Source organism: Sturnus vulgaris, chromosome Z, assembly GCF_052056855.1.
Source record: "Sturnus vulgaris isolate bStuVul1 chromosome Z, bStuVul1.hap1, whole genome shotgun sequence".
Classification (NCBI taxonomy): domain Eukaryota; kingdom Metazoa; phylum Chordata; class Aves; order Passeriformes; family Sturnidae; genus Sturnus; species Sturnus vulgaris.
Genome location: NC_142283.1, coordinates 69989878 through 70007732, shown reverse-complemented (window position 1 = coordinate 70007732; position 17855 = coordinate 69989878). Strand labels below are relative to the sequence as shown.

General features: G+C 35.4%; 1 protein-coding gene across 1 annotated transcript in view; it reads left to right on the top strand.

Annotated features, from left to right (window-relative positions):
• The window catches only part of WDR70 (WD repeat domain 70), a 126957-nt gene that overhangs the window by 61240 nt on the left and 47862 nt on the right, over positions 1-17855 (top strand). The window contains exon 10 of the mRNA XM_088156929.1: positions 9437-9611. Coding sequence (XP_088013055.1) covers positions 9437-9611 — 175 coding nt within the window. The remainder of the gene's footprint in view (positions 1-9436; positions 9612-17855) is intronic.

The window sequence follows — 17855 nt, the reverse complement described above, 5'->3', positions numbered from 1 at the left end:
CTTGAACTGTCAAGATGTTCTTCACCAGAAGTCTTCCCCTTTGGTCTTAATCAGATGTACCCCCTAGGGAGATTGATTACATCCCACTTTATCTTTTCTAAGTGGGAGATCTCAGTTCATTGCCTGTTTGCCCTTTTGGAAAATAGCATAAAATTGCATCTGCTTTTACTGTCACAACTTTCAGAACTGAATCACCTGTAATTTATCTAATGTTCTGTATAGAAGTTAGGTGTTGCTGGAATAGTAAATGAAGTACTTCTTATGTGTAAAGTGCTACCACTGCTCAGGTTTTTAAAATTGCACAGCATTAACAAAGACTTTGAATTATTATTAAGTCAAAAGCATATTGACTCCTTACAGTGCTCAATATCCTTCATTAAAGTCACTGAATCTATTAGTCATTGGAAGAAAATATTTTGAGGACATAGTACTCTAACCTAGTCGGTGCACTGTTTCCTGAAGACTTGCTTTTAGCTACCTTGCTGATTTGAACTGAAGAAACGATACACTTTGTTGCAGACATCCATGATTGCCGTCTTAATGGTTGATGCAAAGATAAACAACCTTTTCTTCTGTCAGATTTGTATGTGAAGACATCATCAACAAGAAACAAAGCAAATTAGCTGTCAGTCCCAGTGAAAAAGTAATTCAAAACCAGCAAGACTTTTTTTCTCTTAGTGCATTTTAGCCGCCCAAATATTTATCACTAATGCACGCAAATATAGTCAGTGTTTCAGGGAACTATGAATATTTAAGGAATACTAAGGAGAAAGGCATGTAAGAACTTGAGCACGATGGTCATGTTCAGTTTTTGCCTGTACATTGGCCGTTGAAAGGGAGGCAAACAGACTGAATCCATGAATTAAACTTGAGAAAAAATTCTTTGAGAAGGAACTCATTGCAACAACACAGAATGGAACACCTCAATGAATTCCTTTTAATTAACCTATTGGCCCTGCAGCCTTTGTTTTCAGCGAAGTATATGCCTTTAATTTGGAGACCATTTTCTTAGGCTGAAGATACCTTTTTCTGTATCACTCTTTTGGGATTTTAAACGGAGCTATGGAGCATGTTTGTGTGTTGGTTTTTAGACTGTTTTTTTAAATTTGATGGTCTTTTTGGAGTTTTGTTTGTTTTTAAGGCCTCACTGATTTGCCCCCAATTCATCTCCTATAGAATTTGAATGTATTTAAGTGCAGTCTTCTCTCAGTAGTATATCCTTTCAATAGCGTAATTGCCCTATCATGTATTTTATTCTTGTGTATAGGTTCTTGAAGCTATTGGTGTGATTTGGTGAGATGGAGGGTGGGATGTTTGTCCCATTTCCCACCTCGTCCTCTAACAATTATCCTGACTTCAGAATGTAATTAATGTTTTTACATTTCTTCTATTTTTCTGTATTCTGAACAGCACTGAATGTGTCACGTATGTTGAATATTAATCCTCCTTGCTTAGACATGAGGATTCTTACTGGTGTTGCATGCCTGCCTACCCTCAAGCACTGCTTTCTGTCCAGCAATCATCCTAGGTTTGGGTATTTTTTTTTTTTTTTTTTTTTTTTTTTGGTTGGTTGGTTGGTTTTTTTTGTTTTTAGTTTTACACAATTGATCTACTTTTCACTTTCATATTCCTTCTCAGCCTTTTTTTCTGCTTGTGTGTTCTTTCCCATAATAGCTCTTTTTTATTTTTTATTCTGAGGTTATTAAAGTTTCTCTCACAAAACCTTTTGTTCTATTTATGTTCTGAGTATTTGGATGTGAGGAAAATTCATCAGTAACTGCACTGGAACTTACTACTAACTTCTAGTGGAATAGACATGTAGTATTGTTGCTCTTTCATTTTTACTGAAAAATTTCCATACTTTATTTTCCTTTTGATCTTGACCTTTTTTGTATATGATTTGTGTATTAATATGTTATGCTGTCTTCCAAGGCAGCACTTACATTTAAAGCAAATTGTGGCTATCTTAGAATTTTTAGAAAGAAAGAAAAAAAGCCTTGTGAAAGGCTTCTAGGTGCCAGGTGAAACTTACTGTTTTGAATTAAAGCATAAAGGATCTTTGAAGACTATAGCAAGGTATTTATCTGAATTTTGCTTTGGGTATTCAGTGAGAAATTCACGAAGGTGAGAAGACAGTATAGAGCAGAATCTTAGAATTTATGTTATGATCCATTCTGAAACATTTCTGTTTGTGTGACTTGAGGCTCTTTCTTGAGCTTTGACATAACAGCTGTTGTTGATAGTAAATAAATATCAATATTTAAAATGTAGAATTGGGTTTTGACTGTGTAGTATTTTGTCACTCCTTCTTTCTGCCAATGTGATATGCAAAGTATGTCTACTGTAATCTTTAAAGATGACTGAATTTTGGAGTTGGTAATTTTGATGAACTGATCTGTAGATACTTTGAGGGAATATTCAGGTTTTGAATGAAGTACTTAAAAAAAAAAAATTGTGCAAAATTCCAAAGGGTGTATTTTCCATTGCTTTGGAGAGGTATGTAGAAGGGAATGGCTGATGTAGAAGGGAATGGCTGATAGGCAATCTATATGCAAATATGATACCATTTTATGTACAGGATCTGATGATTTAAAAAAAACTAAAAGACTTGTATTATGTTATTTACTTACTTGTTTTTAAGGAAATTTGTTCCTACTCTTAAATTTTTAATCTTAAAGAGTACCTTTTTTATATTGCTAGCCAGACCTAGTGGTTTAATCTGGGAAAAAACAAAAATTACTCAGTCCAGAAAGCTTGTAATCTTTGATTTCATTAAAAACAGACTCTATGCTGTAAGTTAGAGGCTCTGCCAGTAGATATTCTACTGTGTCTTTACAGTATAATCTCTAAAGGGTCACACAGACATACTGGTGGGTAACCCTTTTTGTCTGAAGGACTATGTTCTCAGTCAAAAGCGATTGTATGTCATAACTCACATTACAGCAGTATTTCCTGCTGCTCTTTTCCTCCCATGGACATGCTGCACAGCACTCCGCTGGTTCTGACATCTTAATTGAGCTAATATTCTTCCAGTTCTTGTCTCTCTCCTTTTCTAATTTAGTTTTCCCCAAATGTTGCGTATATTGGCCATCAGCAGGATTTTTGCTTAGTAATTCAGAACACTTACTCTCCATGCTCTCTCTGACACGCTTATGTGTCATTTTAACTTTGAGTTGGTTGCTTTTTGGTTCCTTCACACTGGAGAATGGGAGCAGTTCCCATTCATTGTTATTAGGTTTTAATCTGCTCCACCCCAGTAATTAAGATTCAGGGGCTCTTGAGCACACAAATGATGTACTTTGTACTTTTGCACTTTGTATATACAAATGATGGTACTTTCTCTGTCAAAAAATGGCTATCAGTTTAATTTGAAAATATGTAAAAATATGGTTTCATAGTTTCTTCGCTCGTTTGCTGTATATCACGTTTGTGGTTTGGTTTTTTTTTAATCTGTTAGATTTTTCTCTTTGACTTTTTACATCTAGGGTTTATTTCAAGAGTCAGAAAAGTAGAATCATTATAAATTACTAAGTTGTGTCCATATTGTTGTGTAGTTATGATTTTACATATGTTGGATGTGATTTGTATTCTGGTTTGAATTATTTTAATTCTGTTCAAATGATGGAAGTAGGTAGCTTATTTAGAAGTTTTTCTGCCAAACAAGTATGGAAGGTTTCTCTGGATTTCTCCACGTGTTTGTGTGTATAAATTTTTTCATTGTTTGGCTGGTGACTCAACCTTCCTTGGGTCCCGTGTGCTTAACAGAAGAAGATTATAACTTATTTCTGCTGAAAGAGAGCAGAAAGAACACAATAATGAAAGTTTTCTTGCTGACATAATGTTACACCTTCATATGCATGAAGTACATCTTAACAGAATTTTGCAGCTGTTTCTTAACTCTTTACATATTCTGCTTTAGGCAATTTTCCACCGTATTAATAAATTCCTTAATTTCATTCCGAGGTACATATGTTTATTTTATGTTATAAAACAGATTTTTAAAAAGCCTTACTGTAAGATCAGTTGCTTTTTTGTTTATAAAGAGTCTTAATTTAACACTTTAAATATGTATTTTCTATCACTGATGTCTTTGTGTCATCTTGTACTGGCATGATCAATTCCACTGCCACGATATTTGTATGATGATTTTAAAGTATGTTACAGCTCTGCAATCTTATGTTACACAGGTATGCTCTATAATAGATTGCGAAGGTGAGCACTATAATTAGGTTATTGGATGTACAATATTAAGCCTGATCTATACTTTTTATAATAATGTACTCTTTACTTTGCTTTTATATTTCAAGTGATAAGAGTAGACTTAATTATTCAGAGTAGACTTAACATATTAAATGCCAATAACATTCGACATTGTGCAGTAGAGTTTTCCAGTCCAGTAGAAACAGAGGAGGTAGGACAGATGAAAAAGCTTAATGGAATTTGGCAGGTCTGCCTTTTGAAGTTAGCATGGGTTCACTTCTTGAATTTCAACAGATTGTATTAGGACAGTGTCTAGCTGACTCATGACAGAAATTTTCTGTGCTTGCAGTCTGGGAAATGCAACTACATAACTAAAATAATTTGTGTAAGGCAGCAGCATTGCCAATAATTAATTTTATTAGAAATTTTAACTTAGTAATAACATCATAAGAACATGAGAAAAAAGGGGAAAAAGAGAGAAAAAACATTTTGGGGGGAAAAAAACCTGCCAAACCCTCCCCTTGAACCTCAGTAATTAAATTATTTGTTTGTTATGTGTCATTGAACTTCTCAGTGGTCACGAAAATATCCACATTACCTTTCCAAAAGAACATTCCTCTCCTTTTCTAAGTTGCTTTGAATTGCTCTTGGCAAATATAAGAACTTTACAAAATCACTTATGCAAAATCTGTTCTGCAGATGTGGAATCCATAATTTAAAAAGTTAAATTTAAACATGTGCATGAGAAGCCTTCTTCATGGATATTTGAATTGAAAAGGAATTTGTGAAAGAGAAATCATGAATGTTGATGGAGTTCTTATCATTCGGTGTATTAAAACTTGATGTAATGAGCAAACAGTGTTTGTTAGAAGTATATTTAAAGAAAAATCTCTATGTCTAGCTTTTTACTAAATGACAAACTTTAATTAAATATAGTGCGTTTTCAGGTGGAAAAAAAGACTCATTCAGGAAATTTTTTCTTTTGTTTTCACTGGAGTTCAAAAATACCTTGATTCTGCCTATCAGCAGATAAATATTAATACATTCTTCTGCTAAGTGGTGCAACATGGAGCATAAAACAGTGTTATTGTTTCATCTCCCACTTTTTTACTTCTGAGGAGATACTCTTAGGAAGAGGGCTTTTTTGAACAGAATAAGTGCCTGAGAAATTATCTGATTGATGCAGGGGTAAAATTTTTTTACTCGTTTCAACACAAACAACAGATTGAGCTCAGAGAACTTGGGAAGTGAAAATAGAACTTCTGTAATGCTATTTCATTTATTTTTTCATTATCTCTGAGGAAGAGGAAATCATTAAATGTTACAAAATATTCCAGAAAAAAACCCCAGAGTCATAATTTCATAATGTACCCTGAGTTTACTCTTGTATGGTATGCTGATTGAGGTTCAGTAGCAGACGGGGAGAGAATATATGGAAGCAGTTTTGCCATATTGTCAATTTAAAGACAGTCTTACCTGAAGTGAAATTATTTGTGTTTCTACGCTTCTTTTCCTTTTTATCTCCTTTCCTTCAGGCTAGAATGGGAGGAGTTAGATGTTAGTCGCAGTATCACAGAACGGTTTGGGTTGGAAGAGACTTTAGAGGTCATCTAATTCCAAACTCCTCCCTCTTCCAGCCAAGGTCTGGGATGCCACCCGCTAGACTAGGTTGCTCAGATCCTTGTCTAATCAGATCTTGAACATTTCTAGGGATGTGGCATCCACAATTTCTCTGAGCAAGCTGTGCCAGTGCCTCATCTTGTCACAGTAAAGGATTCATTTCTAACATTGTTCTTAAATCTCTCCTCCTTTAAACTGTTCCGCCTTCTGATATCACTATCTGCTCGTGTAAAAATCACTTTCCATCTTTTTTTAGAAGCCTTCTTTTAGTACTTGAAATTGCTTTTGGTCTCCCCAGAGCCTTCTCTTTTCCTGTCTGAGCAAACCCTCATCCCGTCGTCAGAGGAGTGGTGCTCCAGCCCCCTCATCCTCTTTGTTGCCTCCTCTGGGCTCACTCCAGCAGGTCCCTGTCCCTCCTGTGCAGGGACCCCAGCTCTGGATGCAGTGCTCCAGGTGGGTCTGAGCAGAGCAGAGCAGAGGGGCAGAATCCCCTCCCTGCCCTGCTGCCCACGGGGCTCTGGATGCAGCCCAGGACACGTTTGGCTCTCTGGGCTGGGAGTGCCATGGCTGGGGTATGTCCAGCCACAGAATCAGTGGTGTTGGAAAAGGCCTCTGGGATTGATTCCAGCCTGGGACGCAGCACCACCGTGGTCAACCGGGCTATAGCATTGAGTGCCATGTCCAGTCTTTAACACCTCCAAGGATAGTAACTCTCCCACCTCCCTGGACAGCCCATTACAGTGTCTAATCACTCTTCCTGTGAAGAAGTTCTTCGCAGTGTCCTAAACTTCCTTTCATTCCAGTGAAGGTATGTCCCTAAGGTCCTTCACTGATCCCTGCTTGTAGTCTCTCACTTGTCTGAAGGAAAAATATAAAACATACATAGTTTACAAATGAGTCTTGATGTTTTGGTTGGTTGTGATTCAGTCAGAAGCCATGCTAAGCTGAAATTCTGCACATAGTATTATGAGATATGTTTGCAATATGATGTCCATTTTAAAATAAAAATAGAAAATATTTCCTATTTCCATAAAGAATAATAATACTTAAAAGATGTTATGTGAAAGAAGACATTAAAGATCTTGGTCTTAGCTCAAGAATTAAGGCTCTTGGGGAGTGACTAACAAATTAGTAATTAATATATAGGTGGTTTCTTACAAAATATTTACTCTTAGTAGAAATTTTTTTTCATTAGATCTGGTAGCAGCAAGGCAGCATCAAATACATGCTCAGTGTGGCAACATTAAGAAAGCATAAAAGGAATATTAAATATATACTGTAGGCTATGTGGGCATTTTTGGCAGGGCATGTAACTCGTGTGGGAATAGGGCCAATTGTCTGCAGTGGAAGCAGCAGTTCAGAGAATTTTTCAACTGACCTGCTGATATTACAGCTGATTTAGGGCTCTTACTTCTTTTAATGTGTTTTATAAGGAATAAGAGTATTACAAGTGCTTCTTCCTTTACAGTGGAAAGGCAATATTATAAAAAGGTTGGAATATGCTCCTAGTGTAGCCAATTTTTGAGGTTTTGACAGGACATTGAGCCCTAAAGAGAGGAAACAAGGCTTTAAAATTTGATCTCATGCCAGCAGAAATAAAGAATTAGGATGGTATAGGATTCTGAAGAGATTGTTTCTGAATTACAGCTGAGATGCTTGTGAGGCATCTAGAATGAAAGGGGAAGGCGGGCTCTGAAGTTCCTTGCACATAACTGTGTTACCAGGTGTACCTGGTACCTGAGAAGGGGTGTGCCAAGCCAGTCCTTGGGAGCTTGCACTGTAAGAGAGAACAGAGCTTTTCAGTGGGAGATGGTCACCACTGAAGAAGGAAGAGAAGCTGAAGGTACAGGACATTCGAATGAGATTTTGGAGGGATTGAGCATTATAAAGGAAGGAGAATGGAAAAAGACTCAAGTTTTGAGGAAATATCGCAGTGGGAGAAAGTGCAAATGGAAGGCAGGAGACTGAGGTGGTTATTGTCAGCACAAGTAGATGAAAAAAGGAATCTCAGAATCATATAATGATTGAGGATGAAAGCAACTTCTGAAGATCTTCTAATCAACCTAATCATAATTGTAATTTAGTGCTTCATTTAAAATAAAAACCATAGTTGAAACTACTAAACAACAAACCTGCCAAAACCTCAAACCCAAACTAATCATCAGAACACTTGAATGTCTTATGCTAGAGCTCCAAATAGAGCAATGAAGTGATACCTTACAAATAGGATATTTGAAGACTTTTAAAAATGAAACTAACCATGACTTCATTATGGAAAACTGGAGCTTAATTCTACCTATTAATTCTAACTTACAGTTACTGATTTCTCATTACTGTCATTAAACGTGCAATTACTTGTAACCTCTCTGAGTTGTTTCCAGCTTATTTTCATGTCTGTTTTATTCTAGAATTATTTATTTGTCAGCTCTATGGCCTGTCTGGTCTTGTAGCTCTGATGGAAGTTCCTAGTGTTGGGCTGTGGTATCTTGTCTCATTCTGGAGAAATGGCAGCCTCTGTTAAAGTTGTATTTGCTTTGCTAGAGACCGGTGAATTATGTGCTGTTGGATCACAAGCAATGTTTGTGTAGTCTAAACAAATGGGGTTGTCTTGAGAACCTTGAGACTTTTTCTTTCTAAATGAATGATCTTCCTTCCTTTGCCAAATTCTGAAACTCTTCTCTGCATTAGATGCCAGAAGAGTTTTGAATTTTTATATGGAAAGACCTCAACATATTAAATGGACAGAAAACATTTGTATCTAAGACAGTTTAAAGGGTCCACCTGTATTCTAGTGTTTTAGTTCTTTCTCTTTTGGATGTTTTTCCTGTATCTAAGGAGCAGTGAAGGTCCAGGCAGATACTCTTTTTCCCTTAAAAAGAAAAACGATGTATTTCTTTTGCTAATAATGTGGGAAAAACTCAACTTGAAAAAAAATTACATCAGTGAGTCCTTCTAAAATATTTGGAGAACATTTTTATAACAGAACTCTTAACACCTTCAGGATGAGTGGAAGAGAACTACAATAATATTACAATTAATATATAAAATGCCTTGTAAACATGAAGTGTGAAGAATAACCAGCCAGTTAAAAGCAGAATATTCAGATTTTGTTATGTCCAAATAGTTAAGAAATCTGTTTAAGTTATGAACTTATATAAGCATTCATGCCTATTTCCTGAAGTATTTATTCTTTGAAGAGGACTGAATGCTTTCTACTTCTTGATTTCCAGTGGCAGTGGAGATTATGTAGTACCTGTGCATTAACTTTTTGTTATCTTCCAAATTCTGAATAATTTATGTATTTACATGAGAATTTTGGGAAAACATGTTTTGGTTAGGGGTTGTTTTGTTTGTTTTTAATTTTTTTTTTAAACTTTAGATGCATTTTAGTAAACATTTAGTGAATTCTAGTGAATTTTAGAATTTTAGTGAATTTTAGTTTCTTACGTGAAAAGTTGTCCTCATATCTTAAATGCTATTTTGCTATTACAACTTAATTTGAACAATATTATATACCATCTGTGCGGGAAAAGGTGTTTGGTTTTACCACAAGAAGAATTATTTTATATATATTAACATTATCTAAAACAAATGTTTATTTAAACTCTTTTTTCAGAACTGTGAGGACTTGGGATGTTAACAATGAAAAAAAGCACAAAAGCGTATTTAAGCCAAGATCAATTCAAGGTAAACGGGTGATTCCTACAACTTGCACATACAGCAGAGATGGGAAACTCATTGCAGCTGGCTGTCAGGATGGCTCTATCCAGATCTGGGATAGGAATATGACTGTAAGTTCAATATTTGATAACAATATATGCTATTGTTATATGCTATTATTTTGAATGTGAATATTGAAGCACATAAAATCAATTTTGGTACTTCTTGATTTTTATTTATTTCCCCTCCTGTCCCCTCTGTCCTGAAAATCAAATAACTCATAGGCATGACTTAATATTTCTTCTGCTTTTCCACAGCTGATCATTAAGTCTGCTGCTAGTAAGTTCAAAATGCTGGGAAAACTTTCATAAAAAAAAAAAAAAGGACCACATATGGTATCTAGATTATTATTCATTTAAGATGGAATGCTTGTGAGAAAAGCTGTAATTTCTTGTTATATAATTTATTTGAGGTGTTGACTATATTGAGGACTAACTCTTAAAACTTGATACTGAAATCAGTCATTAATCCATATAATAGGTAGAGAAGAATAACATCTAAGTGGGTGATGATATGGCCAATGCTGCACATTAAATGGCAAATGTTGTTATATTGTCTAATGTGTAAAAATTAACACTGAGGGAAATTTGAACCATTTATGTAAATGCATTGCAGTCAGAAGGAGTCAGAATGGAAACTATTTCAAATTTACCAAAATTAGGAAATATTTCTGTTAGTATTGAACTAAATAATCAATTTCCAGTACTTATGACTTGAACTATAATTCTTGCTACTGCAATAATTTGAAGCTTAGATTATTCAGTGCTTACTGTTGCTTTGTGTAGCATAGCTTACAAACCAGTCCAGTTCCAAGAGTTTAATTTTGCAATGTCAAGTGCAAATTCACCAGGCTAAGCTTTAGTACTTTGAAAAATAATCAGCCTAGTAAATTATCCATATCCACTCTTTGTGCCCATCTTATGCAAAGAAGATTCAGTGGGATAAGTACCAATGGCATGCATTGGAGGAGAAAATGGAAATAGGGTCAATTTTTTTAAAAGCCAAAATGAGAATAGAGAGGAAATGAGGCAAGAAGAGCAGGATCGAGAAACTGGTGTCATAAGTCTCTGAATGCTGTACAATTCCAGTAGGATGGCTTTGTGTAAGTAAAACTGAGCTAGTACAGGTTGCATTAGTCTGTTCAACTTCATATTTCAAGATATTTGATTTTTAAAAGGAAAACAGACAATCTGGGCAGCTTTTTACAAAGATTTTAAAAGATTTGATTGCAGGAGGCAGGAGGAAATTTATAGATTTAAAAGGAAAAGAAAGCCTGTGGATCATACTCAAAGTACAGCCTGTATTTTGGGATTGCAATCTATTTTTATTTCTGTTTTTATTTCCACTATAAACCTAGTAAAACTTCCTAATGGCATGAAGCTTGAGAATTCATCCTAAGTGTAAACTTGTTCTAACAGAATAATAAATTTTTCAGAGACTGGCTTTCATCACCTGTGTATGTTGTTTATTTTAACATATACAGTATTGAAATATTAAGCTTTCTGGTGTAGTTTTAACAATAGTGCTCTTGGTAGTCTGCTTTTTCATGTGCTTTTCCTTTTGAACTTTTCTGTGTCTGTACGATGACATATTGCAATGCTGATTGAGTGCAGTTTAAGGTGATTATGAGTAATTTAAAGATATATCCTGTGCGTCTTGTGCAATTTCCAGTGGGTGACCCCTGTATAACAAGGCAAGACCAAAGTGATTTTCTATTAGAAATTAAGTTGGTGGTGTTCTTGGGTTTGTATTTTTGCTGTCTAAAGTGTTTTTGTCTTTGCTTTTGTTGGTTTCATTAAGAAGTGTGCAAGATTTTTGGGTAAAGGAGCAGGTAAATTGTATTATTAGTGGTATTCTTACCTAAGACTGCTGGTGTCCTCTGGAGATCCCTGTGAATAGTTAGAGTCAAGTATTTCAAAAGGCATGTTGATTAAACAATTAGAAAAAGCCATCATCTTATATTTGGGGATAGAAAAGGGATAAGAAAAAAATTTCAAATGGAACATATGTTCAACATTACAGTTAGAAAGAATGATACTGATGATACTGATTCCTGCAGTAGAATGGTGAAAGCATGCACTCGCCTGACAGGATACAGAGATGCTTGCAACGGCAAACAAGAAAATGCTGAGTTACTACAAATTGATGTGGTTCTTTGGGTACAAACTGTGTGGGACACAGGAAAATGAGTAAAAGCTGTGGAGGATCGAGGTGTGAGGGTTAAACTTCTTGAAGAAATACATAGAAAAATATTAACTTCTAATTTTTGAACAGAAAGCTGTAATTCCCATCCATCAAATACCAGTTGGTTCTGTTAAAACAAGCGTAGAGCCATATATATACAGATTTTGCTGTGCTACAGTACAACTGCCCTTGAAGTCAAAATTAAGAGAGCATTTGTGTTTATCTTGACAAAACTCTATTGAGTCAGTAACAAAATTCACTAGTGTTTGAAAGCAGAAAATAATTGCCCTATTTTCTTATTCTTGATCAGTTCAGAATGATTCTGGCATCATTATTCATGCTGTATGCTTGGTCCATACGCATCTAGAAGGAGAGATTCAGGAAGATATTTAAAATTGATTGTTGCTTATTTGACCGTACAGTCATGACAGGGATGACCCAATAAGGGCCTGTTGTGACTGTCTGAATTTGATTTTGCCTTTGTGCAAGAATGTAAATGACAGTTTAATGCTGATCATGAGTGCCCAAAACCCTGTTTCTGCATAGGATACTAACAGTACAAATGACATCCATGAAGATTGTCCATCCAGATATTATGGCTCACTCTAGATACACACCCAATAGTGTCTGTTATCCTGGTTGTCTGTGAAGATTTTTAGATGCTTTTGTTTTTTAGTTGAGTACAAACTGCTGTCAAACACAGTGCCTACTATAGGGGGAGGCTTCTGTTTTCTTCAGTGAAAATGTAAAATCCCTGCTTTCCCACAGAAAAAAGGCTCATAAACTAATCACTGAATGGGTCGGGCTGGAAGAATCCACACTGGTTGGGTCATTCTGGTCCAACCTCCCTGCTCAAGCAGGGTCATTTCAGAGCATATAGCACAGGATTGTGTCCAGATCATTCTTGGATACCTCAGGTGAGGGAGCCTCCATAACCTCTCTGGGCAGCCTATTCCAAGGCTCAGTCACTGCACAATAAAGTTCCTCCTTATGTTCAGGTGGAACTTCTTGTGCATCAGTTCCTGCCCGTTGCCTCTTGTCCTATTACAGTATTACAGCAGCAGTTCCAAAGGCCAGAAATAAATAGTCCACTTGGACAGAGATGATGATGCCCTCTCCAGGAGCTAAAGGGGCACTCATTAGAAGCAAGCACAGTGGGGCAGTGTTGGTGGGAAGTCACCACTGTACTACTTTGCAAGACAGAAGCTACCCTACAAATCTCCTTTACCACTGTAGTCATAGTTTCTGACTGCTGGTATGGGTTCTTTTATTCTCTGCTTCACACTTTACTTGTTATACCTGTCTACAGTGTCAATCAAAGGGCAAAGAAATTAAAAATGAACCTGTCGTGCAGTGGCATCCCCATCACCACAGGCACATCAACTGTGTTGTACACTGCTCCACAGTGTAAAACTTGGTCTAGAATGATGTGATTAAATAATTTTTGATTTTTATTTTAGAGGAAGACAAGATCTTCTCTATGTCATATTTTATCCATCCTGGTGAAGTAGCTGTTTGTTTTAAGTTATCTTCGTCAGTTAGTTGTTTTCTTTTTCAAGCCACTTTTGAACTATCTCAGAATTGGCTTCTTTTTTTTTCTTCTTTTTTCTTTTATTTTTTAAAAAATTATGTTGCTTTGCTTAGAGAGTGATTTAGGTGTGTGATCAATTTACTTCTGACTAGTAATGAACACCATGAATGTTTCATTCAGGTTTTTACTTCCACTCTTTTTTGGTATGATTCCAAATCTCCCAGCTGTATGCAGTGAGAGTAAAAACACTTTTGGAACTTTTGGGGGAAGATTTTTTCTTAATTCATGACACTGACATTGGTAACTTGCTAATGCTGAAGTTAGCCAAATGCATTCTGGCTCTGCCTTGCCTTTTTCCAAACTTCCTCAGCAGGATCATGATCCATTATAATCACCTGCCTCAGAGGATTTTTTTTTTGTTTTGTCATAAATCTGTGTTATTTTCTCACGTATGTTATTTTGTCAGTGCATGTTTTTTCTTTAAGGTTCATGTACATGTGCATTTACAGTGCACATTAGCAGAGCAATTTGTCAGTGTATTTGAAATATTATGAACACTGTCAACTTGGCTTAAAATAACAGCTTCAAAGGACATAAAAAATAACTTCCTTCAAACTTTGAATGAATAGTGGAAACAACAGTGTGAAATAGTCAATCATAACACAACACATTAGAACATTTCTCAATTTAAATGTTCTGAGACGTGGAGAAAAGTGTCTGGCAAATACGGAGAGTTGAAGAGCATTAGTGGTCAAAATAAGACAGGATCTCGAAAATTCTTGGTTCACAGGGCAATGCAGTAAAACCACTAGGTTTACCTGTAGCTCAAGTAAGTTAAATTCCTCATCTTGCCTGTGCTTGCCCCTTCACATCTTTTTGTAAGCCCGTGGTAGTACATATTTCTGAACAAGCTCATCCATGGAGTCCTTTAGTATCAAGAATGCAGAATGTTTTGCCATCAGAAAACCTTTGTATGCCTGATTTTCCTGTCAAAGAATGGGAGCATCTCATTCATAGAGATAGGGAAAGACTGAAATAATTTTTGAAGCTTATTGTGAGTTAAAATTGAAATATCTTCAGTGAACAGAAAGTGTCCCCTCATTTTCCACAGTAAGCAGGAAAGATTGAGATGTTTTTCATAAGTTGCAGTTAGGTTTTTTTTGGGGTAAAAAAGCTAGACTTCTTAGTTAGCCTTTCTTAATCTTTCAAACCACCTGATGAGGCTACCTGTTATGTGGATTTTTTCCTCCATCTTTTCCTGGGTGTGCTTAGACAGGACTGCATAAACAACTTTTCTGTGTATGCCAGGCTGAATCATGTTGCACAGTTTCACACATCACCTGTTTTATGGTGTATCATTGCAGCTGTGATACAAAAATACTAATAAAGATGCTGGGGAGGCAGAGTTTGTAAGAGAAGTGGTCATGTCTTCTAAATACCTTCGAGAATGCAGCTTGTACACTTGTAAAATCTTGTCTGGGTTTTTTTTTTTTTTTTCTAGCTATGTTAAATTTGGCTATAAACTTGAGTTGTGTTTATAAGCTTTAACCTGTCTACTGGCTGCACTATAAGTAGTAAAGAATTCGTTTTGACAAATCCCTCTGTAGTAAGTTTGTCTTTTACGTCTGTAATAGGTTTATTTTTTTATATAGTGTTAATCTGAACATGAAAGACATAATGTTTTGTAATTTTCAGCATAATTCTCATTAAGTAAATTGATTCAGTGCTCATGGAAATACTTTTATAGTATGATTAACCTCTATTTTTTTACTTTCTTGTTTCGTAGAAGACTTAGCCGTAGGTTTAACTCCATTCTTCAGCTCAAAACTAAGCTTTTGATACAGTGTTGCTGAATTACTACTTTGCTAGCATTTTGTTTTCTCCTGGTTTTAAAACCTTACTCTGATTTTAAATTGCTAGAATAATTTATATATTTCGGTCAGTTTAAATTACTTAGCTAAAGCTCAAAGGGGTCTTGCAGAACTTAAAATTCACAATAATACTGAAATTCAACACTATAATAATGTACTGCACACATGTATATTCCCAAAAGTGGTGTGATCAAGTGGAAATCCCAATAACCTGTTTTCCACATGCCCTTAAGCCACCCTATCCTCAAAATATAAAGGGAAGAAACATGGAATGTCGCAGTATGCCCTGAATTTAAACAGATCTAAGCTCTGTACATTTTAATTACAAATAGTCATGTTAAAAGTATTTTCCAAATAATTGCATGATTTATAGATGTAAGATAAATACATTTCTATATTTAGTGATGGTTTGCTTTGGAAGGGTTTCAGTAAGCTTTAGTTTTGTGTGTGCTGTTGGAAGTTTTAAGGTAGAGTTTTTAGAGACAAAAGGTTTCATAAGTACTGGAGCCACTTTGAAATAATACTGTACAACTAAGGACACAGATTTAGATAGTGAAAAATTATTATGTGAAAAACTTATTTTTTAAAAATGGGAATTTAAGTCCAGATCTTACTTGGAAATTTTTTTTGCAAACTCTATTTTGCACTTCCTGATGGATTTTACAGCTGATGCTGCCAAGACAGAGTAATCAAAACTAGTAGTAAGATCTGAGGCTTACTGTAAATACTTTCCCATTAATTGGAAGGTTATTTGAGGGGATTTATACCCATGTGTTAGGAAGATGAGGTTGCTGAATCTTTGCACAGTTACAGGATTCATTTTGCATGTGCTGACATGTAAAATACATGGCTGTCAGTAATTAATTCCTGAAATGTCTTATGTCTGACCACTAGAAAACTTTATTATACATATGCCTTTTTAGATGCAGTTTCTGCCGGTTCATTGTGTGTCTTTGGCATCTTGTCCATCACAGCATTAGAGAATGACACTTTTTTCACACCAGCTAGGTTTGATTCATCTTTTTTCACCAAAGAATATTCACTTGTCTGCTTGGATGATTTTTTCATATATAGAATTAAATGTTTATATTGGTATCTCCACAGCATTAAAAGTATTCCAGTGAAATGTCAATATTTAATAGGAACAGTTTACAATGACTGTTCTTAAATTTGCTGAATATCACTACTACAGCTAAACAGCAGGGAAATCTTCCAGTTTTCCCGAAGTATGTAACATGCTTCATGCTTTGAAGAGGGCAGTCTGGCTACATCTGGAAATTTCTTGTGTAAATACAAGATGAAGGATATCCAAATACACTATATTCCCCTTTCAAACTTAAGGTAAGTTTTCCATATCCATAATATTCCACGCTTTCATTCCATACGTATATGTGCCAGACCTCTGTTCCAGAAACTGGAAATCACACACACACTTGCCAGCAGCAAATATTAACAGATTCATATATTATTCCTTTTTGTATACGTCTGGGTTAGCCAGTACATCACTATCTGTACCCTGAAGCCAGCCACAGTAAAGAATCTGACAATCATATGCTGAGATAAAATGTGCCCTGCTGTATTTCTAAGTGCATTTCTCTCTTATGTAATAAACAGTTTATAGTTAAGAGCTATCTAAATGTTTGCACTATCTAATATAGTGATGAAAGGCAATTCTAAATCTTGAAGTCTGTCACACCCCAATGAAAATAGGTTAAAGGATTTCACTTTGGATTCATGTATGGTTAAGGAAAAAGGCTTATCCCACAAGGTTTGTATATCTCTCTTTGGTTTGTTATTTGGAAAACTAAAAGTAGGACTTACAGAAATAATTTCAAAATTACAATTTGAGAAGAGTAGGCATTATAGCAACGTGATTTGCTTTATTAATATTGTAGTGCTATTAGTATTAATACAACACGAATAATGTTACAGAAATAGAAAGATGAAATTATGAAAAATAATGGAAAAAAAGAAAAGAGGCTTCTTGAGCTAGGTTTATTATGTAAAAGAAAAATTTTATTTTGTTGCAGAGGCAAAAAGTGGATTGTGACCTAACAAGGAGTGAGCTCCAGGGTGGTTTGGCTTATCAGAGAAATGGCTTTTAGATTCTGTAGTATATGCATTGCTCAAGCAAGCTGAACACTTCAGGGATCTAGAGTCTGATAGGGTTTGTAAATTGCAAGAAGACTGTTGTGCTTGATATGTGTATTAGGAAATTAGTTTTGCCTTCAAATGTATCTCATTGTGCTTCATAGTAGGTCACTATTTCTTGAAGCATGTGAGATGAACAGCAGGATTATGCTGTGAATTTCCTAAAGCAATGAAAAGTGCATTTCTGTACAACTCTTGGTCATTAAGTTTATTTTATTAGAGAAACTAAAGACTCCCACATTTTAAAATACTTAACAAAAGGAAAGCTGTTACAGCTTGAAAAAGTGAGTTAAAACCAAAAAAAAGGTAGGAAATGGCTTCTGAGCCATGGAACATACAGGTTTGCAGGCAATAAGTTATATATATGGCATAGGTTACATACATTTAACTCAGGAAGTTTGATAAAGAACAACCTTTTTTCCACAGAGAGAACAATTGATTCATGGTTGCATCTATTAAAAGGTGCTCTTCTATAGGGATACAGTTTAAATAATTGGCCATAATACACTAGAGACCATACTCACTTCCTGAAGAATGTAAGTCTTGTTAACTTTAACTGAAAATATTTGAATGGCATT